This window comes from Aricia agestis, chromosome 17 (assembly GCF_905147365.1).
Source record: "Aricia agestis chromosome 17, ilAriAges1.1, whole genome shotgun sequence".
In the NCBI taxonomy this organism is placed as follows: Eukaryota; Metazoa; Arthropoda; class Insecta; order Lepidoptera; family Lycaenidae; genus Aricia; species Aricia agestis.
In genome coordinates this window covers 10,977,861-11,003,183 of record NC_056422.1, presented here as the reverse complement: position 1 = coordinate 11,003,183, position 25,323 = coordinate 10,977,861, and the positions used below count along the sequence as shown (strand labels likewise).

Here is a 25,323-nt window from a genome sequence, read left to right as displayed (position 1 = left end):
GATTCATAGCTTTAGCAGGCGTTTTGTATGTTATTTTAGCCATAAACCGTAATATAATGTCCAATCGTGGAAATTGTAGGAATTTATACATAGAACTATCGCTAAGTACAGTTATATGTCTCTTTTATTCACTCAAATATCTCTCTCTCTGTCTGTCACTGTAACTATATTTTGAATCCCAGGAAAGGTACTTTCTTTCATGTTTTAATCCCGGAATATGAGTGGTTCCCATAGAAATAAATTTCCTAACAAATCTTAGGCAGGCAGTAGGCAGATAGCAATGTACGGATTCCTACATGCTTCGCGACACACTTTAGCTGGATTAGGAATTAATTATTATGATTCTAAAGGATAGAAAGGAATTTATGGTATGAGCATTTCAATTAATATATATTTTAGTGCCAGTTTCGTCAATGGCTGATAAACAATTGAGGACATGAGTGGATAAAGTAGGTAACTAACATTTTACAACATAAGAGCAATAATTTTATTTACCCCTTTTTTTCTTTTAATTTGAACAAACCTTGTAACTTACCTGCTTTATCATCTAGCTAAGTAATATATATAGAATCCACATTATTTGATTTTCAAAACATTTTCCCGCTCCCAAAGCCTCCATTTATGCAAAAAACGAGTTTTCCAATAACCTACCAACTATCCAATTCCACTCATGTCTTCAATCATTAATTTTCTATATTTTAATATCTATCTTTCTCGTCCTTCGTATAAATGAAAGAGAAGGCATGATATTTATTATCCGTTAGTGAATTGGAACTTATTTTGCCATAATCATGGTATCAGCGCGAGTGATATCAGTTAACAGTGGCAATAAGCCTGGCTTAAAGGTACAAGTTGGGAGCCGCCTACATGAAGTTGCAGCAGACGACGTGTCGTCGCGACACGTCATTTCTATGTACGGTCTATAACTTTTTTTTTTTATGAAAGAAGGGGGCAAACGAGCAAACGGGTCACCTGGTGGAAAGCAACTTCCGTCGCCCATGGACACTCGCAGCATCAGAAGAGCTGCAGGTGCGTTGCCGGCCTTTTAAGAGGGAATAGGGTAATAGGGGAGGGAAGGGGTGGGAAGGGAAGGGAATAGGGGAGGGTAAGGAAGGGAATAGGGTAGGGGATTGGGCCTCCGGTAAACTCACTCACTCGGCGAAACACAGCGCAAGCGCTGTTTCACGCCGGTTTTCTGTGAGAACGTATATATAACTCTATACAGACGGAGAAAAACAAGTGAGCGCACGCGTTGTTTATACTGATTCCATGTACGGGAGAACGGAGCGTGCGGGCGGGTGGGATGGTGCAGTTTGGATGCAGTCGGTATACAGTTCACACGACTGCACGCCAACAGCAACTGAACTGCAATTCGACTGCGCGTTTGGTTTGCAGTTCTATTGCAGTCGTGTCAACTGCATTCGAACTGCAATTTACGGTTGGATTGCAGTTGAAATGCGGTCCGTCTGTATAGACCCTATTTCTATGAACGTGTCGCTAGCTGCGCAGGGTATTTCATAGAAATACATGCAAACCAGTAGTGTCGCGATGACACGTCGTCTGCGGTTGCTTCATGTCGTCTGCTGCCAACCGGCACCTAGAGGGAACGCGGGTGCAGTAGAATTTAAACGAAGAAACTATTGCCATCACGCTTCACCCTGCGCCGGCACGTGTATTGTGATAGAGACAGATACAGTAAATCGAGGTAACGTAGACCTCTGATTCCTCCTTTAAAATAGAGCCTATCTAATTATTATTTTTATAAATATCTTCAGAAAGAGAGTGTCTATGCCTCTACGTTTTTATTTTATCTTAAAAATCTTTCAAATTGGTTTTATGGTCGGTGGAAAAAATGAATCCCGCCAAGGTTACGGGGCATTCATTTTTTGCGATTTTTGAAGTCATATTTTTTTTTACTTATTAGTAAATTGAGAAAAAATTGAACATAGCTTTAACAGATCCCAATATTGTATAAAAATAATTTGTCTAGATGCATTGTCCAGGAGTAAATTGGGAATACGTTTGTATGGAAAAACAGTGTACCTAAGCGTTTCCTCATAAGACTTTTTTATTTTAGTAATTTCAAATAGGAACTTCTGTGGTCAGGCAAATATAAAGTAGTACTTAATTGAAATGTTTAAATTGCCATTTTTGTATGTGGAGTGGAAAATATCATCCAATGTTACTAGTTGTAATAACATTCGTGATGATATTGTTTTATAGAAATGTTGGAGGATTAGAAAATAATAATTAATAACGATAAAAATTCGATCTAAGTTATGTTTTGTAAAATATCCAGCGACTTTAAAACTTCACTTCATAGTCACTGGATATTACATACTTTTAAAGAATAACAACAGCTGATGCATTGAAACGAATTCTCAACGAAGTAACGCTCAAATTGTAAACTAGTATTTCTTTAACGTATTAGCTCACAATGTACAAATTGTAAACATCAAGAACATGCAATTTTCATAATAATATCGAACACCGATATTTTGGAGGATCGTACAACGCCATCTAGCGTCGAGTAGATGAGCACATTGTTTGACTGCGCTGTATATTATTATTTTATTATTTTTATTAGGTATTATCTATTTCATATTTGTCATTGAATGTTCTGAATCATATTTTGATTATTTGTTTATTAAGAAGATAATGTTTTTAAAGAAAAACTTTATTAAAAGAATAGACAATGTGAAAAGCAGAAAGTGATATCAAAATTGTTACAGGTTAATCGTTTACTTATGTAATTACAAAATATACAAATAAACCAAAAATACACAAAACAATTTCATTTGATTAAGGGCAATGGGGCTGTTTCACCACTTCCTTTCCTGATGTTCCACACCTTAACTTGACAGAATATAGAGTATGGATATCTGCCAGATAAGTTGTGGCTTGTGGATACTGGATAGCCTATCCTGCACTTATCAGGAAGTCGTGAAACAGCCCCTAAAACTACAAACAGCACATATAAAATACAGCAGAACATTAAAACAATTTATATATTTTATAAATTATAATACAGTTTTGTGCCATAAATCATAGATTATTATGATATAATTATTATAGTAAGTATTTGAACCAGTTATAATTTAGGAAAGTCCAAAAAACTAAAATATGTATTAGGGTTACATAATATCATATACTTATTATTATATATATGTATATAAAATAAGAGGTGATTACTTTTGTTATTGCAATATTGACTCTTTTACTGGTTTGGCCAGTTTTAATGGTTCTTATTTACTGCGCAAGAGAAGTTTTTTGTTTTCATTCAGATCAATTGCTTGAAACAAAGTGTATATCCTAGTTAAAACTCTAACCGCCGTACTCAGAAACATTTAATTACGATTAACCTTGAATTTAATGAAGAGTTTGACAGATAATGTATGGGGCTTATGTCAAAATTTTGAATTAATTACAATTAAGCAAATGATGTTCCACTCTGAGTGTGGCAGGAAATGGACTATTAAGAGGAGTTGTTAATGCAAAAGCTACAAGTTTCTTAAATTCATGTTATTTAACAAAACTTTTTGCAAGCAGTAATGGAACTAAATTTTTTTCAAATTATTAAGGGGGAAATCAATCTATAATAATATACCTAATCAATATTATTTCTAACTGAAACAAGGTGATGTAGTTTGGCTGATCAAAAATGTATTTCTATGAACTATAATATTTAAAGAGGGTAAGGTGCTCAACTAGACTTTGATTTTTCATATCCTTTAAATTGTTTATTGTCTATGGATTATTTATTGTGGCTATTGCAGTGTTTTTCAACCTTGGAGTCGCGACTCCCTGGGTGAAGCTTCCGTAGGGGGGTCTCCAGAGGTGAAGCTGAAATACTCTCCATTTCAGTAAAAAAAACAATAAAGATTAAATAGTGATAACTGATAATATACAATGTAGGAAAATTTTAACAAAATGACATATTTATCAACATACATACATGATATAGGGTGGGGAAGGGTCACAAAATATTTTTTCATACCAAGCATTATAAAAAAGGTAAAAAAACACTGCTGTTCTGATGACCACAGTAGAATAAAACCATATGACTGAGATGTATTATGTGTACTTTACAGGCAATAAACTTTATTAAACCATAGTCAATAAACTTTTTAAACTACAGTCAATATTTTAAGCTAAGTTTCAGTTTCACCATTGCCGTTTATAAGTCCTCTGTCAAAATATCATGTTTTTTTCTTACATTGATACAAATAGTCAAAGGAAGATAATATGTATTTATGTGGACAATAAACATATAAGGCCATGGTGAAACTGGCATTTTAGTTAAGTGCACTCACAAAATATTTAGTGCTATTATATATAAAATATTTAGAATTTTGTATTTATCAATTTGAAATGTACTTAATCTCTATAAAAATAAATTTGTTATTGAAAATTGTTCAACTTATTTTGTTTTGATTATTTATAAAACCAAGATAAAGTTTAGATGTGTCATGGTTAATAACACAAAGGGAGTTTCCTACATTTTTATTAAAAGAAAATATTATATTATACAAAAGCCTTCAAAACCAAGCTTTTTTTTTTGTATAGGAGAACCACACAAGTAAGTACCGTTATGTCTTAAATTAATATTTGAAGTAAAATAAATGAAATTAATTTAACTAATCAATTTACAAAATAAGATGATAAAGTGGATATTATGTACAATGTCATGTGTGAAAATATACTTAAATTTATGAATTACTAGCTGTCCCGGTGAACTTCGTGTCACTTTAAAACCTTCGCTGGACTTCTACAAATATTTTGAGACTAAAATTAGCCCAATCCTTTCAGCCGTTTTCGAGTTTTAGCGCGACTAACACATTTCAAAATCCATTTTTATATATAAGATAATGAGAATATTTTTAGTACATATTTTATATTGCTGTTCCACGCTCCAAATTCTGTTTAATTTCAGCCGTGTGCTCTCCATAGAATCTCTCAAGTTTCTTGTTGAATTTAGCATTCCGTTCGTTGATGTAGTCAATATCTGCATCATCGTTGTGGATTCTCCTTCTCGAATATTTGGATCTCTTAGCTATCTGTCCCTCAATATCATTCACCATTTTGTCAACTGCTTCTTTGCGATCCTCGTGCATCCCATGTATAATTACGTTAGGCCCACCGTAAAATGCGTCGCCATATTTTTGTTTCTGCTTCTCATATTGCTCCATGTCTGGTGCTGGCATATTTTTCACAAGTCTCGAGTACTGCCGCACTGTTGCTTGCTCGTAAGTAGAAAATCCTTGGTCAGGATTTTTTTTCTTCTTTTTACGTTCCAGTCGTTCAGCTTCCACCGCAGAAATGTTAAGGAGTTTAACTCTGTCGTAGTCTTTGCCCTGCTTTGAGGCCTCCTCTCTTTTAGCTTGGTCCTCTAAAACCCATTCAGCTTGCCGTTTTTTAGCCTCATAGTTTGCAGGTAACTTGTTTCTTGCTTCCTCTGCTACAACTTCTTGGTGATTCTGTGTCCTTGCTTCGTTTCTGGCGCTGTGTAACGATCGCAATCTTTTCATGCGTTCTGCTTGTTTTTCTGCAAATGTAAGTTCCTTGGGAGCGTTTGCCTCACTCATTTTTGAGTTAATTTTATAACAACCCCAAACTAATTGATATTTGATTTCCTCACAGATTACTAGTATATATTTGGATTACCTACTAAAATTAAACGCAAAAACACGAAGTACTAGAATTAGTAGGTAGTAAGAAAATATGAATTAAGTTGGGTTCACAGACTACGGGATACTACGTATGTTGGGTTTTTGTTGGTTTTTTGACAGAAATCAGAATAGGTACTGACTGATCACTGATGAGTGATGACTGATGAGTGTCAATTTTTAGTGTCTATGGTTTCCGTAAAGATAAAAGATTTGCCACCTTGCTTGCACAGTGCAGTTGCAGTTTGCACTCGGTACTCCTTAGTAGTTAGTCCTTTGGAGTTTGGCCTTTGGTCTTTCCAGTTTCCACTTTCCAGTGGAACTTTCCACATTCTTGAATCTTGTCATGAAAATAGTGATTAGTGAATCCAAAATATTCAAAATCTTGAATTATCTTTATAAAATAATTAATGAATGGTCATTATTCATCAATCATCATGAATCGTAAACTTCGTATGACTATGACATAACTCCTAAATGTTTTTCACCTTTTTCGGACCCTCGGAGGAAATCAAGTTAAGACTTACAATTTAAGTCTCAAGTTTTAACTAGACGTTAACAAACTCAAAATAATTTTTATTTCTACATTCTACGCCTATTTTTTTCTGAATAAAAAAAAAATACTTGCCAGAAGTTAGTCACAGATCACACGACAGAAAGAAAATGACAGTTTGCCAGCACGCCATGTTGCCGCCAAGACTAAAGTGAAGTGAGCCAGTCATTGAAAATTGTGGACGAGTGTCGGGTGTGCAGTGCGATATTTGAACTAAATTTGATCAAATTTAAGTGCATAAAAGATAGCAATGTCGGATGAAATAGCAGAAAACGGAACGGCCAACGGAGACGTTCCAGAAATCGAGCTGATAATAAAGGTAACTATCGTTTATTTACCGCTAAACCGTCCTAAATTCTAACGACGGCAACCTCATCGCTTGCTACACACGACCTTCAAAGTTGTAATAGAACCTAAAAACTATCGCCGAAAGTGTATTCCAGAAGTAATACAAGTTGTTTTTCCAGTTGCACATCGTAATAGTGTGTAAAAACGTGCCGTACTTACGTATGCGTATGAAACCGCATTATATGTTATTTCTGCGCGTTCCATACTTCATATGCATGAAAGTGTTGTTGCCGCACTTATAATGCGAGATAATTGGGTCATTTGTGACTGCGTTTCGTTGTTCTTAGATATTTTATCTTCATGGGGTGTAAATATTGCGTAGCTTCGTCGGTTGTACGGATGAGGTCATACTTAATCTTAACTTATGCTATTAATAATCGCTCGCTGAATCATAATTAAAATAAGGATACATGTAAACATCACCTTTGTTAACAGGAAAATTATGTAGAATGTTCAGTTTTTCATTTTGACAGATTTCGATATCGAATAAACAATAATAATAATTTATACGCACAATCCACATGGTCCATTTACAAAATTATTATTATAAGCATCATTATTTTAAATAAAATTAAGGCCCATCTGTAAAAAGACACCATTTTTTTTTAAATACTTTTGGGACTAAGAGATATTGCTGGGCAGATAAGCACAGCTGCCCATAGTGTACACTGTACAGAATGTAACCTTATCAGAATTTTATTCTGAACTCTTTGACAGGATCTTATTAATCTAAAACAGTGTTTCCCAAAGTGGGCGATTGCGCCCCCTTTTGGGCGCTGAGGGTCTATACAGACGAACTGCAATCCAACTGCAAATTGCAGTTCAAGTGCAGTTTAATTGCAGTAGACATGACTGCAATAGAACTGCAAACCATTATCAACTGCATTCAAACTGCACTTGAACTGCAATTTGCGGTTGGATTGCAGTTGAAATGCGGTCCGTCTGTATAGACCCTGAAGGCCTAAAGGGGGTGATGTGGGACCCACAAAAAAATGGGATGTTGTGGAAAAGCTTGGGAGGTGATTTGTAAATTTAATTTCATCTGGATGCATTTTAAATTAAATGCATGTAGTTTTAATTTTTGCCTATTAAGTTTTGAAGGTGACAATAGAATATAAATAATATTTCATTAACCCATCAAGCCCCAAGCGCCCCCAGTGGCCACATAACAATTGAATATGATTCCCACAACTGCAGAATTAAACAAAAATACCGGAATTCCAGGATTAGGGAAAATTCAGGAATGCAAAATAATCAGCTGGTGGTAATGTTAAAAATATGGTTTGCAATGACTAACTTATCAAAAAAGCCCCTGAATTTAAATATAGACAAAAAAGTAAGCGAAAGAATGGGGGCGCTAAAAATAATTTATTCTCAAAGTGGGCAGTAGACAAAGTAAGTTTTGGAAACCCCTGATCTAAAACAACCAGAAAGACTAAGCTGGTATAAAAAAGTAAATTAATTTATTAATAAACTGATAGATAACTTAATGGCATAAGTAAATATGTGCATAATAATTACTTTATTTGATACTACCTAAAGCTACAGTAGAAGCAACTAGCAAGACCTTCAAGACCAAGTTGATAACTTGGTCATAAAAATATAAATATTTTGAGTATGTGGTACTCTATACAATATATATTTTTTTTATTACAATCATAACATCTTTGATATTTAGAATTGTAGGACATGTTTCTAGTTAAAAGATGGAATTACTCTTTTCAACTTATTATCAATAATTTTTTGATTCAAGGTTATTAATTTATTAAAATTTCTTTTTGACCTCTTTTTTTGTAGCAGTTCTGTTTCATATATTATTGAATCTTCAGATATAGATAAGATAGCTTATTGACTTTGACTGTTCTATCTATATTGCTTGGTAAACCAAGCGGAAACGCAAGTCCAAATAACTTACAAACTTTTTAAAAGATTTAATTTATATGTTTAAACAGTTTCATTACATTTTTTAAATATTTGGTTAAATTAGGTGTTTGCTCCTTTTCTTTACACCAATATGGTTTACTTTAAAACAGTTAGGTTTTAGTCACTTAAATGGATTTTGTCGCAGAGCACTTTTCTTATAATTCTCAATATCTAAAAGAGTTGCACAAACTTGTAACAAGGACTGCTACTATCTTACAGACTGAATTCTAACTTGCAGGATTTTTTTTCCCTCTTTCTATTGTTACCTAATGTATTTTTTTTTATTTAAAGGCCATTCATCATAAGATTAAACCGGCCAACAACATGGGTTTCAAGGTTACAAGTTCTGTTCATTTTATGCACATATAATATTAGGTTTTGTCCCTGTTACAATATTTTTTCAATCAATGCTATATCAGCTAAATCACATTTTTTGTTACATAATGAATAATATTATTGTACAAATGTTTATTTTCTTATCTAAATCTTTATTCATTAAAGTTTTGCTGGATGTATGCCAGACTGTAAAATTGCAAAGCGTGCCAATTATTTTTAGAATTTCTGTAATACTAACGAAATTGGAGTCAATGTTATACATATGTTAAAAAAATTAATTAGAAATTTGTGAGAATATTTTTACCTATATTCCTAAATATTGAATTGATAACTATTGCTTTTCTCTCATACTGTTCATGGGCGTACCCAGGATTTCAGCTAGGAGGGGCCAGCTCATACCTGTTTCGAGAATATGGTTATTCTGCTATGTTGAAATAAAAAATCATGAAAATTTATTTTATTAATTATTCATGACTGAAAAATATTTTATTTTCAACACTTCATTTTGCGCAGAGTAGGTAACACGTTTTTAATTCCTACTTGCCAGGAAACGTTCCAAAGTTTTTCGCTCGCATATTTGTATAGTATAATTTGTATAGATTGACTGGATATCTATTTAGATATCCAGTCAAGAAATTAATTTCTGAATATGAGGTAACATTCTAAAGATTATTTCTTCATCATTAAATATGTATTGTAATTTAGATACATTCTCTGAACAATATGAGTATGTTCCAAATACCTTTTTTACGGAACAATGTTTTAATTGCGCGCTATTACATAAAATGTTTGTTTTGGTTGTTGATTATGTATGTGGTTTACTGTTATAAAAATAATTGGCAACATTCATCTTGCTACGTTCATTCTGAGATAAATGTTTATTTTGAACGTATCCGCGCCGTTGCGTGTTAATCTGTTTAGGGTGGGTTGCACCAACTTACTATAACTATAACTTTAACTATAACTACAATGCAAAATGTCAAATCTTTGGTTAAAGTCAATATTGGACACCATATTTTACGATAACCATAATAGAGCTCGACAATGCTTTAAGTTTAACCGATTCGTGGCCACTGCCAAGCCCAGCGCGTCATTTAAAAAGATTCAGTGAGGCCGATGACGCGCCAGGCGCGGCATACAAGGATTGTTAAAAAACACGTTAAAACTAATTTATTATACAGTAATTACAATTCCTTAGTCTGAATGTGCATAAAACACAACCAGTGGCCAATGCCGCACGTGGGGCGTCATCGTTTGGCAGGGCCGATGACGCTTATGGCGCGTCATCGACCAAACTGCTTGGCCTGTGGTAAGAAGTCGTGAAAATGAAGGTGGCAACGAATCGGTTAAGGGTGGGTTGCACCAGAGGCGTAGTTATAGTTAAGGCGTCCATTATGGACTTTTACTAGGGATTTGACAGTTCATTTGACATTTTGTTATGGTTAAAGTTAAAGTAAGTTGATGCAACCCACCCTAAATTAACGTGGCGAAAAAAGGAACTAACGCTGTCATCATACAAAAAACGCCATTTTTGACAGTTCTCCTTTACCAGCAGCGCCGCCGCCCACGTTCATTTAAAGCCTTGTCGGACTAGCAACAGACATCTGTCAACTTCTGTGGTCAAAGTTATAACCTTAAGTTAGTCTTAACAGCTATAACCATAACTGTAACTATAACCACGCCTCTGGTGCAACCCACCCTTAGTAAATATCAAGCAATGTAATGAAATGCGACTTAAAATTAAGTGCTACTCAAGGCAGGTTTGGGGCTCCTTAGTTTGATGCTCGGCAGAACGACAAAGACAACACGATACTATAGCAGCTTTGCTAGACTTCCCTACTCGACAAATTGACCATCACTGAAAAAGTCTTTTTAGTTTTTAGCCAAGCATGGCCAAGCCTAGAGACTTAATTAGCAACGGAGCACCGCCTAGTAGACTCATGTTTTCAAAAACTGTCAATATGAATTTTCCAAGACTTTTCTACCTACCACCAGCAGGCTCAGCATGTCCACAATAGAAATGCCAAAGAATAGAAACGCTGACATTTTATATACTTACGAGCTTTTGCCCGCGGCTTCGCTCGCGTTAAGAAGATTATTATATTACAAACTTTCATCACCTATTTTGAATTTGAAAGAAAGGATTTTGATAAATTCCAACCCCAAGGGGGTTGGAATTTATCAAAATCCTTTCTTAGCGGATGCCTACGTCATAACATCTACCTGCATGCCAAATTTCAGCCCGATCCGTCTAGTGGTTTGGGCTGTGCGTTGATAGACAGTCAATCAGTCAGTCACCTTTGAGTTTTATATATATAGATTACAAACTGACAGATTCCTGTGTTAATCCATCACTTTGTCTACTTTACCGTAAGAACAAACCTTTCTATGGTGGCCATGGCCTGCTGGTGGGGCTATGTAGCGGTCTTTCGTGTCATATTATGTCATTAAATTAAAAACCCCTATTCAACATTTCGCCAATGCATAGGACTAGAAAATTCTCCAGTCCTCGAGAACATTCCACGCGAGAGAGCTCGCGCGCCTTCGAAACAGAAAACTTGGTCGCCTCACCAGAGAAAGTGATGTTGCACGCGACACTGGAAGTCAGGTGACACGAACGATTACCATGTCCACGTCCATTATCATACTCATTACAATATTTGCTTTTCTTTCTATTCTTTTAACAGGGGAATCTGGATAGTCTTCGCTATCCCCTCAGCAGCGGATTTTATCTCAGATCTGTTGAGAGTGCGTACCAGCAAAAATCTCATTTCGACTTTTGAAATGACACCACCTGCCTTGCAATCTGCAGAACTCCGTATCCGAATACCATGCCAAAATGTCTCCTGAAAAGTTTCCTGTCTGCAAAAAGATGAAAATTTTACGTAATAAATCTTGTAATTTATCATATCCATACAATATACGGATATATTATGACTATGTGCATGACATAATAACAAATATTTAGCTTGTTGCTCATAATGTGAAGGTGAATAGTCTTTTAAAGGTTTTGTATAGATTGCGGATGTTGTATCATACTTGCGAAAATATCTAGTTGCTAAGTCATAACGCAGTCTTCTAAACTCTAAAGACAAACTCAAAAGTCTAAAATCTAAGTCAATTAAGACTGTATAAAAAACGATGGCACAGTAAGTTGTTAGCATCATGATTCCCTTATCAAAAGAACATTCGTTTCGAATAGTGATTCCATTTTCAAAAGATTTCAAAAGACTCGTTGTCCTAAATCCTCAGCTAAATCACTTTCCGCATCTTTCTTTTCAAAAATGGAAACATGATGCAGATAATGTTACTGCACCCGGCACCGTGATTCCATTTTTAAACGACTTCCAAAAAGGAGGAGGTTATAATATTATGTTCGGCTGTAGATTTTTTTTTTCAAAAGAACGCTGCAGCAACTTATTCGTCGTTATTAATCTGCTATTTGTTTCCATTTTAAAGGAACGATAAATTCATCACATTTCTTTGTCAAACCTTTAGCGCCACTATTTTTAAAGATGTTTACGTGCCTTCCTTCAACTTGATGCGTATTTAATCGAACTAACAAATTACTTAATTTGACCTTCCGTGGATGATAAACTTTAATGAATAATGTCCATCACACGCCAGCTTTTTCTATTTTGTCCCAAGATAAATGTATGAGGCAGGTGCAAATAACTAAAGAGCTAGCATTTAAGTACGATGCGATGGTGTAAGATATACTTAAGTTTTTGCTTTGCTATTTCTATTAAAGAAATGTTTAATTAAAACTTAGCAGTTAATCGCCTTTGAATGTTTGAGAGAGAATTTTAGATGTGATAACCTATAAAAAGCTCCAGTCTTTTGAATTCTGCGAATGCTTTCAACGTTTTAATGCTTTAGGAAACATTAAATCTATTAACAGCAATGATTTTTTTGTGGAATTCCGTGTTTCCAACTTCTGATTCGTTAATCCTATTATAACACCACATAGTCTAAAATTCCATTCGTATTTATTGATCCTCTCTCCTCTAGGTCAGTAAATTGAACAATATTCTAGAAATTACGAAATCGGAAGGTGTAAAATCCAAATATTTTTGTCCAGATTTGAAGTTGAAAGTGCTAAATGTTCTTGGTATATTGGTGTTGACCTTGGTGTTGTGAAATTTCGATGTCACGATTCAGCACCGTTTGAACTTGATGTTATGCAAAACTTGCTCAAAACATGTTACAAATCGCCCGGTTGGGTCAATACTGAATGTGAATTCTTCAAATGTCAACTGGTTGCTCCATACGTGATAGGAATGATACCTTAGATATTAGGTTGCACGCTCTCCATCGTTGAAAGTTCATTGGATCTGGGTTAGAGCCTCTCTATTACGGCTTACTGAAACACTATTTAAGTGGGTCGTAATCCACCTGATGCCAAGCGAAGTTAAAGATAGCTAGATTTTTTCTGCATAGCCAAGATCAACTGGTGATTAAACCATGAAAACCTTTGGACGTGGTCCCAGGGTTGGCCAAGGGACATAATAAAGTTCTATTGAGACCTGCAACGAATCAAAACAAAAGAAATTAGTACATTAGTAGGAAGCACCTTGTGATTTAGGAAGACTCTTAACTTAAAACAGCCATATTCTTCCGAAAGTTATGATTAGTCGTTTAATATTTTATGGGTGAACGAATCATCCCACGTCTTGTCTAATAGATTCTAATTGAAATTAATGTAACTTTATTTCGTCTTTAATTTAAAGACCATAAATTCATGCTTCACATCGTAGGCTGGAAGATGCTTCTCTATTGTTTGCCTTGTCTGAGTTTTGCTGTTGGATTGTTAATTATTCGTAGTTAATGCCACATTTCTACATTTTATAGAGGCATTTCTTTGGTCTGCTTTGATTTGAGAACAATTTTCATTTTGTCTCTTGTGGGTTTTCTTGTACAATTCTTTTAGAATTCCCTCAATATCTACCGCGTTTCAATTCCTCGACAAGTGTTTCCAAACATGTAAATTGGTCTGAAATTAACTTCTTTCGTCGTGGGCATCTGGTTCGATTGCGCAACATTTTATTTCATTGATGACTAGCAATATCTCGGTTAGTTCCAATTTTTTTAAACACATTTAAATTGAAAAGTATGATATTGAATTTAAGCCAGAATCTTATAAGATGTCCACCTCTCGCGTAAGTTTTTTAACCCCTTGTCCTTGACGATACAATTATATGACGTCATCCTTTGAATGTAGCCAACATTTGCGATGAAAAATTTAAATACTTGCTTCGACAACAGACATACACGAGGATCTTGTAGAACTCTGGTGGCATTGTCATGGAGTGTGGATGCGAAGTAGCTGACTCTCAATTGACGCTTGGCGCTGTTAGTTCTGATTTCGGACAAACGTCAGAAGTCAGAACATACAATTTTAGAGTTGTAATATTAATAATTAGTGAGTTGTGACACAATTAATGATGCTTGATAACCAAAGTTGACGACTGATAGCTAGTATTTAATGTTTCCGGTATATCACAGAAATATTAAATGTCGTGTTTGATTTATACTACTTATTAAAAGGTTGGGGGACCAATACCAGTCACGATACGACAGTAGTTTCCTGTGTGAGTACTGAGTTGTGACAAGATAAAGTACCCCTCGGAAATGGGGCAAAGTACTTGGCGCGTGCTGCCGAGTTTTTACGGGGACAGGTGTGGATGGAGGAAATTATGCATGAGTCATGACGTATCGCGGGTTGGTCCACTTTGATGTAACGGATTTCTTGTCAGGCATAAATGCATGTTTTTGTTATGATCAGTCAACCTTTTCAATAGTTTTGTCAACTACTTGTTTATTGGTTAACACGGTTGATGTAAGATAATGAAAAAAGCTAGGTAAAAAGATATATTTCTGTCAAAATTTTTAAAGGTTTCCTGTTTTCAAGATGGCTCAAAAGAGCGGTGAAATATCATCACGTGACCTTGAATCCAGCTTGAAAACGTGCGAAAAACAATGCGATTTTCTTATAATGGTACTTCTTGGTGATTATAATCTTCGGCACGTATCTCAATTGTGTTGTCACCATTATCTTTTTCCACTTAAGCTTAAATATTGGACACTTACAGTAATTAATTGTTGATCGGGCACCTGCAAACAATGTACATTGTACGCGTGCATCCCCCATATTTCCATATAAAGAAAGCAATTAAGTTTAAGTGCTAACAATGTAGTCTAGTATATTATAGTCTTGCCGTCTGTGCTCTTTGGCTTTAATGTTCTTTAGAATCTAAGGCTTCAGTAGTTTGACACATGTCACCTTACGAACTATAATCATGGCCTACAAGTTGAATAACCTGATTCTAAAGCTATTTAAAATCTAAATTCTTGGTTGTGGTCATTGACATCAGTAGTGCAAATAGGTTGAATGCAAAATGCGAATTGCTATTATAAGGATTTGACTAAATCCTATTTGGTTTTTTTTATTTCTTTTTACCATGATGATCATTGATGTCAGGATATGGTTAAACATTTTATTCAAACTAGAGATCGCCCAATGGTCGAAATTCGACCTTCGACATTAGGACTACTACCTATATTTTGTAAAAAGATATATCTTTATCATATTTTTTTCAACTCTTGTATTTGGGACTCAGCTGATCTCAGACTGGCCGTGTAAGCATTGTCTAATAGTATCTCACTTTCAATAAATAAAAAAAACTATAATCCATTTTCAATTTGTCACCTTGCTGTCAACAGACTTCAACCATAAATAAAAGAGTATAATTCGTATGTATAGGCTTGTCACTCAAAAATCTGTCATTTTCCCTAGTGTGTGTGTTGTAGTGTGTGTAATGTTTTATTTGTTAAAAAAATGCATGATAAAAGCATAATTTCAAAATAATATTAGCTCGATGCACTCCTTCACCATATCCTACTAATATTATAAAGGCGAAAGTTTGTTTGGACGTATGGATGTATAGATGTATAGATGTATGGATGTGTGAATGTATGGATGTTTGTTACTCTTTCACGCAAAAACTACTGAACGGATTTTAATGAAACTTTAAATAATATAGCTTCATAATAACATATAGGCTACAATTTTAACCGACTTTCAAAATGGGGGAGGTGTTATGTTCGTTTTCTTATGTTCAATGATTACTCCGCCGTTTGTTAACGGATTTTCAAAATTTTTCTTTTGGTATGTAGCGTATCATCCCAATTTGGTATTATATTCACAAAAGTGGTGATCTGATGAAGGATCCATAAGTAATCGAGGGAACTCCTTAAAATTTATGGGGAAACATGTGTGACTTTGGTTTCGTATATTCTAAGCATATGCTACAAACAAGTAAGATTTTGCACCGAGGTATACCTGGTATACCGTGGTTCGGAAGGTGCTGAGAGAACTCCTGATTCTTTATAGATACAAGTTTGGGAGTTTCGGCGTTGTTTTAAGAACGGAAAGCATATTATGCTACTATGCAAATTACATTCATCATCATCATCATCATCACTACCATAATATTATACCATGCATCGTCCCATGATTATGAGCCTTTTCATAGTCTTTTAGATCGAGGGTCGAGTTTGCCAAGCGATAATTTAAAAAAATCGATACTTAATATTATAAACCTGAAGAGTATGTTTGCTTGAATGCGCTAATCTCAGGAACTACAGGTCCGATTTAAAAACTTATTTCAGTGTTACATATCTCATTTATCGAGTAAGGCTTTAGGCTATATTATATTATCACGCTAAGACTAATACGACCGAAGAAACTCGGGAAAATGTGGTAAAAACGGGGAAAATATTAGAAAGGGTTTATCTCACGAACTACTGGAGCAATTTTTATAGCTATATTTGGCACTTATATAGAGTAGACCACGTGAAAGAAGTATTTATAGCTATTTTTATTCGAAAATGTACGGTTTCTGTGAAATTACTAATTTACGCGGGCGAAGCCGCGAGGGACATCTAGTAAACTATAACTGTGCAAAATTTCATTCACCTACGTTTCCCCATATTTCGTCAAAAGGGATACAAAGTTTTTAGCTCACGTATTAATTAATATATAGAAGGGATACAAAGTTTTTGGCTCACGTATTAATATATAGATACTAAGATATTATTATTCTATAGACTCATAATTCTGAAAAGTTTCGTTATCAACTGCAATGTTCTAGGAAATATGTAAGGCCCTCTATGATTATATAGTAATTGTTGGCATGACTCATTAAATTATTAAGTCATAAATAATAATTAAAACTTAAAACAAAAGCAATGAAAGTACACAAAAATGTGACTAATGTTTATTATCCTATTTTACATAAATCTAGTGAATAATTCAAAACAAGGATGTGGTACCTATAATATCTAAGCGTAGTATCTAAGATACTTTTGGTCATACCAAATATTATTCAGATATTACACAAATTCGCGCATTGTCTATGTTTATCTACCTTTGAAATAACTCAAAATATCATCTTACAACAAAACATTGAATAACAGCGGGGCTAAAATGGTCACATTTAGCAATTCCTCTCAATCAATTCAGTAAATAAATTGTCAAAACTGTCAAACTGACAAATGTCAAATCAGTACAAAAATACAGAAATGAATTGCAATAAGAGTTGCATTTTGCGATTTTAGAAAAATGAATCATATTATGATTCATTTCATGATTCTTCAAAGCGACCATTTTAGCCCCGCAGGTTGCAGTAATGTTTGTAACCAATTACTCGTGTAGGGGGAGCAACCTGTAGGACAGATGGCGTTAGCGGCAGCTGTCGTCCGTTACCCATTCAAATTCGTCCCGCGGCTTATTGGAACTAGTGTACTAATTATATCTAAATGTCAGATCAGATAGGATACGGCTTGTTAACGCAAATTAAAAACCCATGTTAGATTCTTGAAGGCGTTGCATTGATGGAATATAAAGTTTTGCGTTAGTACAGCCAGCTAGCTATGTCCAGAATCTTAGATAAATGATTGGTCTCGCGCGCGCGCTCGACTAGATACCGCGCTGTATAGAAAACAGATTCCCGAATGCGGCACCTCAATATTGTGTGTAAAACAATGCACAAATATAGTTGTGTGCGTAGATAATCGGGTTGCCAGATACGTGACTGGTGCCCAATCAATGGGGAAAAATTAGTTGCTGTGGTCTTGTAATTTATTATTATTGTATAGTAAGTGCTGATTTTTCAATCACCAGATAAATTTTACCATTGGAATAAAGTCCATTCGAAAAGAATGCGATAAAATAACAACGTTGTTTAGGTCAACGAAATATAATGGATACAATATTGATGAGAAAACAATACAAAAACAATGGTAGGAAGTTTAACGAAAGTTAAGAATGAGTCATAAAAAAGCAAATGCTAAATTTGTTTTCGCATTTGTTACTGTATTGTGTACTTACATAAAATATAAACTGTATTTAAGATTTTTATTATAATATGATACTCATAATTCATATTTATTAATACACATTCATGATCCAGGAACTTTTGTTCCGTTGGCGGGATTCGAACCAGCTACCCTAGCTAGATTTTAATGCGCTCATCCACTCATCCACTATGTATATATAAAAAAATAAGATATAATAAATAAATAAATAAAAATCACAATCTCAGAAAAATTTGGGAATTTTTAGTTTATGGTAATTGGCAACACTGAACATCAAGCGGTACTCCGATCCGAATTTTCAGGTTTATATTATTTTTCTGTGTTTATGACGATTTATATAATATTTACTGATTATATGTGATGCCAGTAACTTTCTTGTTTCTTGTAGTGTTATTATTGCATAGTCTCACAACGCAAATTGGCATTTTGCTACGGACGTAACTTAAAATTTCGAAAATTATCGACACATCTACCTCACCCGAAGCTTGCGGCGCGACTGGCACGGTTACGCCCGATGAGGCGTATTATATGTTGCCGCATTTTTCAAGTACTCCGACGGTATCTAGTCGTAGCGCGAGCGCGAGACCAACCATTCATCTAAGTCCAGAATGTTATATTGCGTTGTAAAAGTCTCGTCTTGTAAAAATATTTCCAAATGCTTCAGTAGCTTGTACCTGTAATGATATCTCTTGGTTAGAAAAGTTCTATATTTAAATATTATTATCAGAATCATTTTCACGCGGTGGAGTTATTAATGCCGGGTTACCAAGGAGTTTTTAGTTTTTTTGTCGGCATAGCGCGGCCATGTCGACTGTATGTGCGCCGCAGACTCGATCACACAAAAAGTGTGCTGTCTGCGATCTCCCTAAACAAGTTAACCAATCAACAAACGCTATTGATCAGATTTAAAGTCATCTCAAAAAACCTTAAAACCGATACTATTTACAAATAAGTAACGTAATAGTATTATTTCAATTGTTATTTTTGTAACTTTTTGTGTTATTAAGTATGAGATATGACACAATAATTATTGTAAATTGATAAATAAAACTAATAGCGATTTCGATTAGAAAAATACTAATGATAAGATAATTTGAAGGTAATAATATGAATTAATAATAAAAACGAGAAAACGACTCGAAATGACTTGGAATCCTTAGTTTTATTCATCTGTAAAAACGCAGAAGACCTTGCCTAAACTACAATTTACCGAGATGAGAGATCAAAGTTTGGATCTTGAAACAAATCTTTTCTATTCGTCAAAACTTTTTAATCTGAATATTTAGGAAAGTTTAAACAACTCTAGCCTTATTAGGATACTGGATATCTCCAAACTGTCCACGCCTTAGGATATGACAAGTGCTACAAGCCTTTCGCCTTTCTACTAGATAACGCAGTGATTAGATATTGTGCCGCAAGACTCTTTATCATAAAGCGTAAAATGTATGTCACTTAGCACTTCACACTTATTAAAATGTTTGTCCATTAAGGTAAAATCGCTCGAGACGTTTGCTTTATTACCGTAATGGCTTCATTTATCATTTGCCTATAAGGGTTCAAAGAAAACGCCAATTTCCATATTAGGTCAGCACGTCCATATTAGGTCAGGACGTCTTTGCAATGGTTCACTTGGTTGAATGATTTCTCTGATGTGGGCCAATTATATTTATGCCTAGACTTATGTGAGTGATTCTGCTTATAAATTTGGAAATATCCGTCATGAATTTTATTATTGTATCAATAAATCAATGACTATCAAGTAAACTCTGTAATTTTTCATGATATTTAGCGCGTATTGCATTTACATTAGTCATGACTCATGCCTCTTATCCTTGATTCTACTATTAATTTGTCTTTTCATCAGTCTTCCCTTTCCATAGTATCCAGCTTTAAGAAACTATCTACATATTTATATTATAATGAAGAGCTTTGCAAGTCTTCAAGCTTGCTTCGATATGGAGATGTTTGGCGCAGAGGTCGCGCTCAGGTCGCGGATGACTCACCTCAAAACCGGATTCGCTCGACTTAGAAGCCGGCTTTGAAGCTCATATAGAACCTTTTTATTTATCTTTTTTATCATAAGCTGCGAATGATTCTTACTCATAATCCTCGCTATATAGTTCTGGTGTATTAACACACTGTTTTGCTCTGGAAGGTGGGTGTAAGAAATTGATGCAGACATGTATTTAGCCAAAAAGAATATCCTTCAAGGATTGTGGTGTTAATTTTAGTGGAAATATTCTTCTTGTATCTTCATGCGCTTATAATGTTAGCAAGCCTCACAAATCTGTACCTCACGTTATAATGATCAACAAATCTGGGGGAGAAAGGCTATCGAATTGTACCTGTGCTACTTTCAGTTGTATTGTTATAAGTCAAAGCCAACATGATATTCATGTAAGTATCTGTATAGATGCAAAGACTTTCAAGCTTAGACGCTACCAATGATATTAATGAAAAATAAAGATTTGCATCTTACACAGCAAGGCGCAAGCTGTGTTTGCTTCTTTTCATGCTGAAGAAACTGACATTAAATTATTGAGATTTGTGATCTTTTTGAACAGCTTCACAGACATGTCTCTATCATAGTTTTAAAGTTAAATCGACCGTAATTGAACTTAGAATATCGTCATTCGTTTAAAATTTTGCATTTACCGGTAAAACCAGTTAACCGGTATACTGATAAGATATTTTATATATTAAATGTACACATACAAATTTTACTGCTTAAAATTCAAGGTCATTTTAAGCCATTGAATATTTTTAATGTATGCGTGACTGAAGCATACATTAAACATATTTTTAACTTATCGCGAGGATGTCATTTTTTCTCCGGAAGGAATTCGTGGGAGAGCCATGCTTCGGCTCGAATGGGCTGGCTCGACCGGAGAAATACCACGTTTTCACAGAAAACCGGCGTGAAACAGCGCTTGCGCTGTGTTTCGCCGAGTGAGTGAGTTTGCCGGAGGCCTAATCCCCTACCCTGTTCCCTTCTATATTCTCCCCTATTCCCTTCCCTTCCCATCCTTACCCTCCCCTATTACCCTGTTCCCTCTTTAAAAAGGCCGGCAACGCACTTGCAGCTCTTCTGATGCTGCGAGTGTCCATGGGCGACGGAAGTTGCTTTCCATCAGGTGACCCGTTTGCTCGTTCGCCCCCTTATTTCATAAAAAAAAAAAAAAAAAATCGGACCTTATGTAAAATAAAAAGTGTCTGTAAATTGTCTAAGTTAAATGTCTTGTAATTCATTTGCTGCATTGCTTACAGCATTTATCAACTGGTTAATGGCACAAACACCTTTTTTATCTTCACTTTCACAGCTTGTGCAATACTGTCACTACTCACTAGGAAGTGCAATAAACTTGTTTTATTTATAGTCGGACCAACGAGTCTGGCTATGATGTAGGTCTAAACTCTAAAATTCTAGGCTGAGTATTTTTCTCGGAAATATTACTTGAGTTAAAATTTTACCTCTAGTTATATTTTCTCTAAATCTTCTAATTCGTATTTAAAACAATTTTCCATTAAACCGTACAGTAGTGATCCCAAAATTTTATTCGGACAACAAAATTATTTTAAATTCTACTACAAAGTTAAACTTGTGTTACAAACTCACAAATTTCTTCCAGAATACAATTCCCTTAATTTTGGATTTCATCAGCTATTTCGTTTAGATTGTCTGACTGATCATAAAATTGCATCTGCAGTACCGTACACACTTGTGATTATTGAATCACGTTGATTTACAACAATCGCTCCAAAGTTATCATTAAAGAATTATGTCTGCTGTTAGACTCTTCTAGAATGCTGCGTAACCTTTACTCAATGGGACGATTATGTAATCTCATTGTAAACTCGTTTCACATGGATACAAGCATACGAATGCGACTTATTCGTGCGAACTAATATTTTTATGTCATTATATACGTATGATGGTATATTCATTTGTAATTTTCTGTACAACTGAACCACAAGATTCATCAAGTGTCAACAGCCACAATAGGAGTTTTACGTAAAAACTGTCGCCGAACTTTATACAGAGTTCTACAGTAGTTATCAAGTTTTCAAAACATGTATCTTGAATATCAACTTATCGTTTGCTTAATTAGAAACAACAACGCTTAAGTTCTTGTACATATTATATATCTTTTTGATCTCGAAGTGCTTCAAATGTTTTTCTACTATGACAAATGAGTTAGAAACAATAGGTGTGAGCTACTGGAAAAAAAAGACACTTTTTGCTTATTATGCATATTGTAGTAGGGGAGGGGAAGGTGCTAATTTTGTAGTCACTCGAGCGTCATGGAGACCTAGTAAATTTTTTACATCAGGTAAAACTGATAAAAAAATAATAAGAGCGTTTTTTTATTTTAGCGGTGGGTTCAGAAATTGCAGCCATTTTAAAGTTTTGAAAAAGAAATTATGTCCAGAAAATTGCTTATTTAAGTTAATTATAAATATATTTTAGACAACTAGGACTAAATCATTTAGTTTAGTGCAAAATAAAATATCTGCGAAGCTTAGTTAGGAAAATATGAAGCTTTAAGTATTTTAAAAAAAACCCACCATGTGAGAAATCAGATTTCTATACCATGATAACTAGACATATGTCGGAACTCGGAAGCCTATACAAGCTTAATCTGACACGCTCGAGCTTATCCCGAAATCGCCTCTTCCCCTCCCTAACTATTGTATAATATTGTTTTAAATTACAAAGTATACTTACATGATAGTTTAGCAGCACAATTCACATTGGTCTCGGAAAAAGTCAAGATGTGCTTCAAGGTCATATTGATTGTCACGAGCGAGCGACGAGTCGCAATAGCTTTTTAACACATCGTGAGCTAAATGTTATGACATAAGATAGATAATAATAAATAATCCTATTTATATCTTATGTAAGTAGTTAAATACATTCGTCATTTTTCACGTGAAGTGTAAAATTGTGATTCTTGTGGTTACTGGTGGAACAGCTAGCGCCACAATCCAGAATATTTATGCTCTGGCTAATGGCTAAAAAGAAGCTCTTTATTAATTTTGCAAGATCTTGCATTAATATGTTTTTTTCACAGCTGTTGTTACTTAGCAATTAACATAGTTCCGTACATCAACATGCTGAGACCTGAGTTGCAACTTTGGAATCAAAATTGAAACATCACAAAGCTGAAACTGTTGCAAAACGCAAAACAAGATCGTCGCATTATGCATGCGATAGCAACACGATTATTCTGTACATTTTCAACACAAAGTTTCTTCGGTCAACATTGCAAAAAATTGCCACTTTTTTCGCAAGCAAAACCAATCAAGCGTCAAAAGATCATCTACAACACCAGACAAAGTAATCTTGCCTCAGTTGTTACGCATGATCAGATTCCCAAACAAACGGAGGACCTAGAATCTAAATCAAGACGTCATAATATTTTTTTTCAATAAACTGGTAAACTGAATTGACACGAATTCAGAGCATGCTTTTTAGAAAGTCAGAAAAAGGTATAATAAGTATTTTTCAATAGCATTTCACTCAACTCTGACAAAAGCTGAAAGATTTGATTTCGTGTTTTCATCATCAATGACTCCTTTGTATTACACAAATCGGCTAATTTGGGGAAAGTAAATTTTGCTGTTGCATGATTAGAGAGAAAGCGTGAAAATTTGATACGCTTACAAAAATTAACGGTGTTATAACTTATAACACTGAATTTTTTAACGTTAATGTTTCTGTTGTATTGTTTCAGGTAAGATTCTTAGGATGATAGAGACGGCGGGGGTTTCTTTTGAAAGAGGTGCAAACTGGTATGGTATAGCTTTTAAGGCAGCATTTTAATCATTTCATCAAAAGTCGTGGTCAGGCTTAGTTCCACATTTCTTGGTCTTATAATTATTACTCCTATTTACTTTCCTCGTACAAGCAGATGTAAATAAATAGATATATAACAATTTCTAGTTTAAAAGTATTAGATATAATGGACATTACCATAATTTCATACTCTACTTTTTTTTTCCAATAGAATGTTAAGTCGTCGTCAGTTCCAAGATTTATCTTGTTACAATGACGAGTAAGTAGCTCTTTTATTGAAGCATTTATTTTCATATCAGGTGTTTCTCGTCAAGAGCCATTACACATAATTATATGTTAGCCATCTCTGGTCACTCGCGCGGTACGCGTACTATGTGATTTACATTTTTGTGCTCGTCTTTTATCTCTCTAATTACTTTATTTAGTTAGGAAAAGTGTCGATGGTCGATTTTTACTTCATTGAGACAATTTCTTTTGCAGTTTTGAATACTGTCTCTTTTCTAATTATCATGAATGATTTTATTATTTTTAACCCCCGACAAAAAAGAGGGGTGTTATAAGTTTGACGTGTCTGTCTGTCTGTCTGTTTGTCTGTGTGTGTATCTGTCCGTGGCATCGTAGCATCCAAACGGGTGGACCGATTTTGATCTAGTTTTTTTTTGTTTGAAAGCTGACATGATCGAGAGTGTTCTTAGATATAATTCATCATCATCAGCCTGTTCAGTGCTGAACAATCAGGGTTTATCTGGTTCATGAAATTTCGTTGGCAACTTGTAGTCGTTTGATGGGTTTTATATTTCATTCTAGTTCGTGACATTTGTGAATATACAATATACGTATACACATAATAATGGAAAGTTGACGTGGTGCTGCAGCATCACCTGGTAATCAATATGATATCCAGCTCCTCGCCAACTTAGAGCAGAGGTTTCGTGTTTGGGCTCATTTTAATTGCGACAACCAGTAAGAAGTAGATAAACAGTAAATATTTACATGCTGCTCCTGCAGCATCACCTAGATTCTATAGGAACCGAGCTTCGTATGAACCCAAAGTGGAGTTTTCATGTTTGTGCTCATATTAACGGCCTCATCGAAAAGGACATTGATAGAATATGGTTATTATGAGAATATGATTATGTTGATAGGAATTATTCTGCAATATTTAAACCAACACAAGTTTAAAAAGTATGAAATAAAATTAAATTAAGAAATTTAAAAAAACCCCCGCCAAACAACTTTTATTAAGTAATGAAATAATATTAACTGCCTTAAAGTTCAAATAATTCCTAACTTGTGTAAAGTAATATTTTAGTCTATAATTG

The 25,323-nt window shown here is 34.6% G+C and overlaps 2 protein-coding genes across 3 annotated transcripts in view; one reads left to right on the top strand and one right to left on the bottom strand.

Annotated features, from left to right (window-relative positions):
* Positions 1-4,852: 4,852 nt before the first annotated feature.
* On the bottom strand, positions 4,853-5,691 carry LOC121735497 (pre-mRNA-splicing factor Syf2). Its single transcript, XM_042126343.1, has 2 exons — positions 5,665-5,691; positions 4,853-5,633 (listed from the first exon to the last, which is right to left on the bottom strand). Exon 2 carries the CDS (start codon positions 5,583-5,585, stop codon positions 4,893-4,895), a length of 693 nt encoding a protein of 230 aa, XP_041982277.1. The 5' UTR covers positions 5,586-5,633; positions 5,665-5,691; the 3' UTR covers positions 4,853-4,892.
* Positions 5,692-6,370: 679 nt separating this feature from the next.
* The window catches only part of LOC121735493 (chloride intracellular channel exc-4), a 37,396-nt gene continuing 18,443 nt past the window's right edge, over positions 6,371-25,323 (top strand). For both annotated transcript variants that reach the window (XM_042126339.1, XM_042126338.1), the window contains exon 1: positions 6,371-6,538. In XM_042126339.1, the coding sequence (XP_041982273.1) occupies positions 6,470-6,538 (69 nt within the window). In that variant the 5' untranslated portion in view covers positions 6,371-6,469. The remainder of the gene's footprint in view (positions 6,539-25,323) is intronic.

Coding starts and splice junctions, on each gene's coding strand:
- LOC121735497 (XM_042126343.1), bottom strand. CDS start 5,585: ATGAGTGAGGCAAACGCTCCCAAGGAACTTACATTTGCAGAAAAACAA.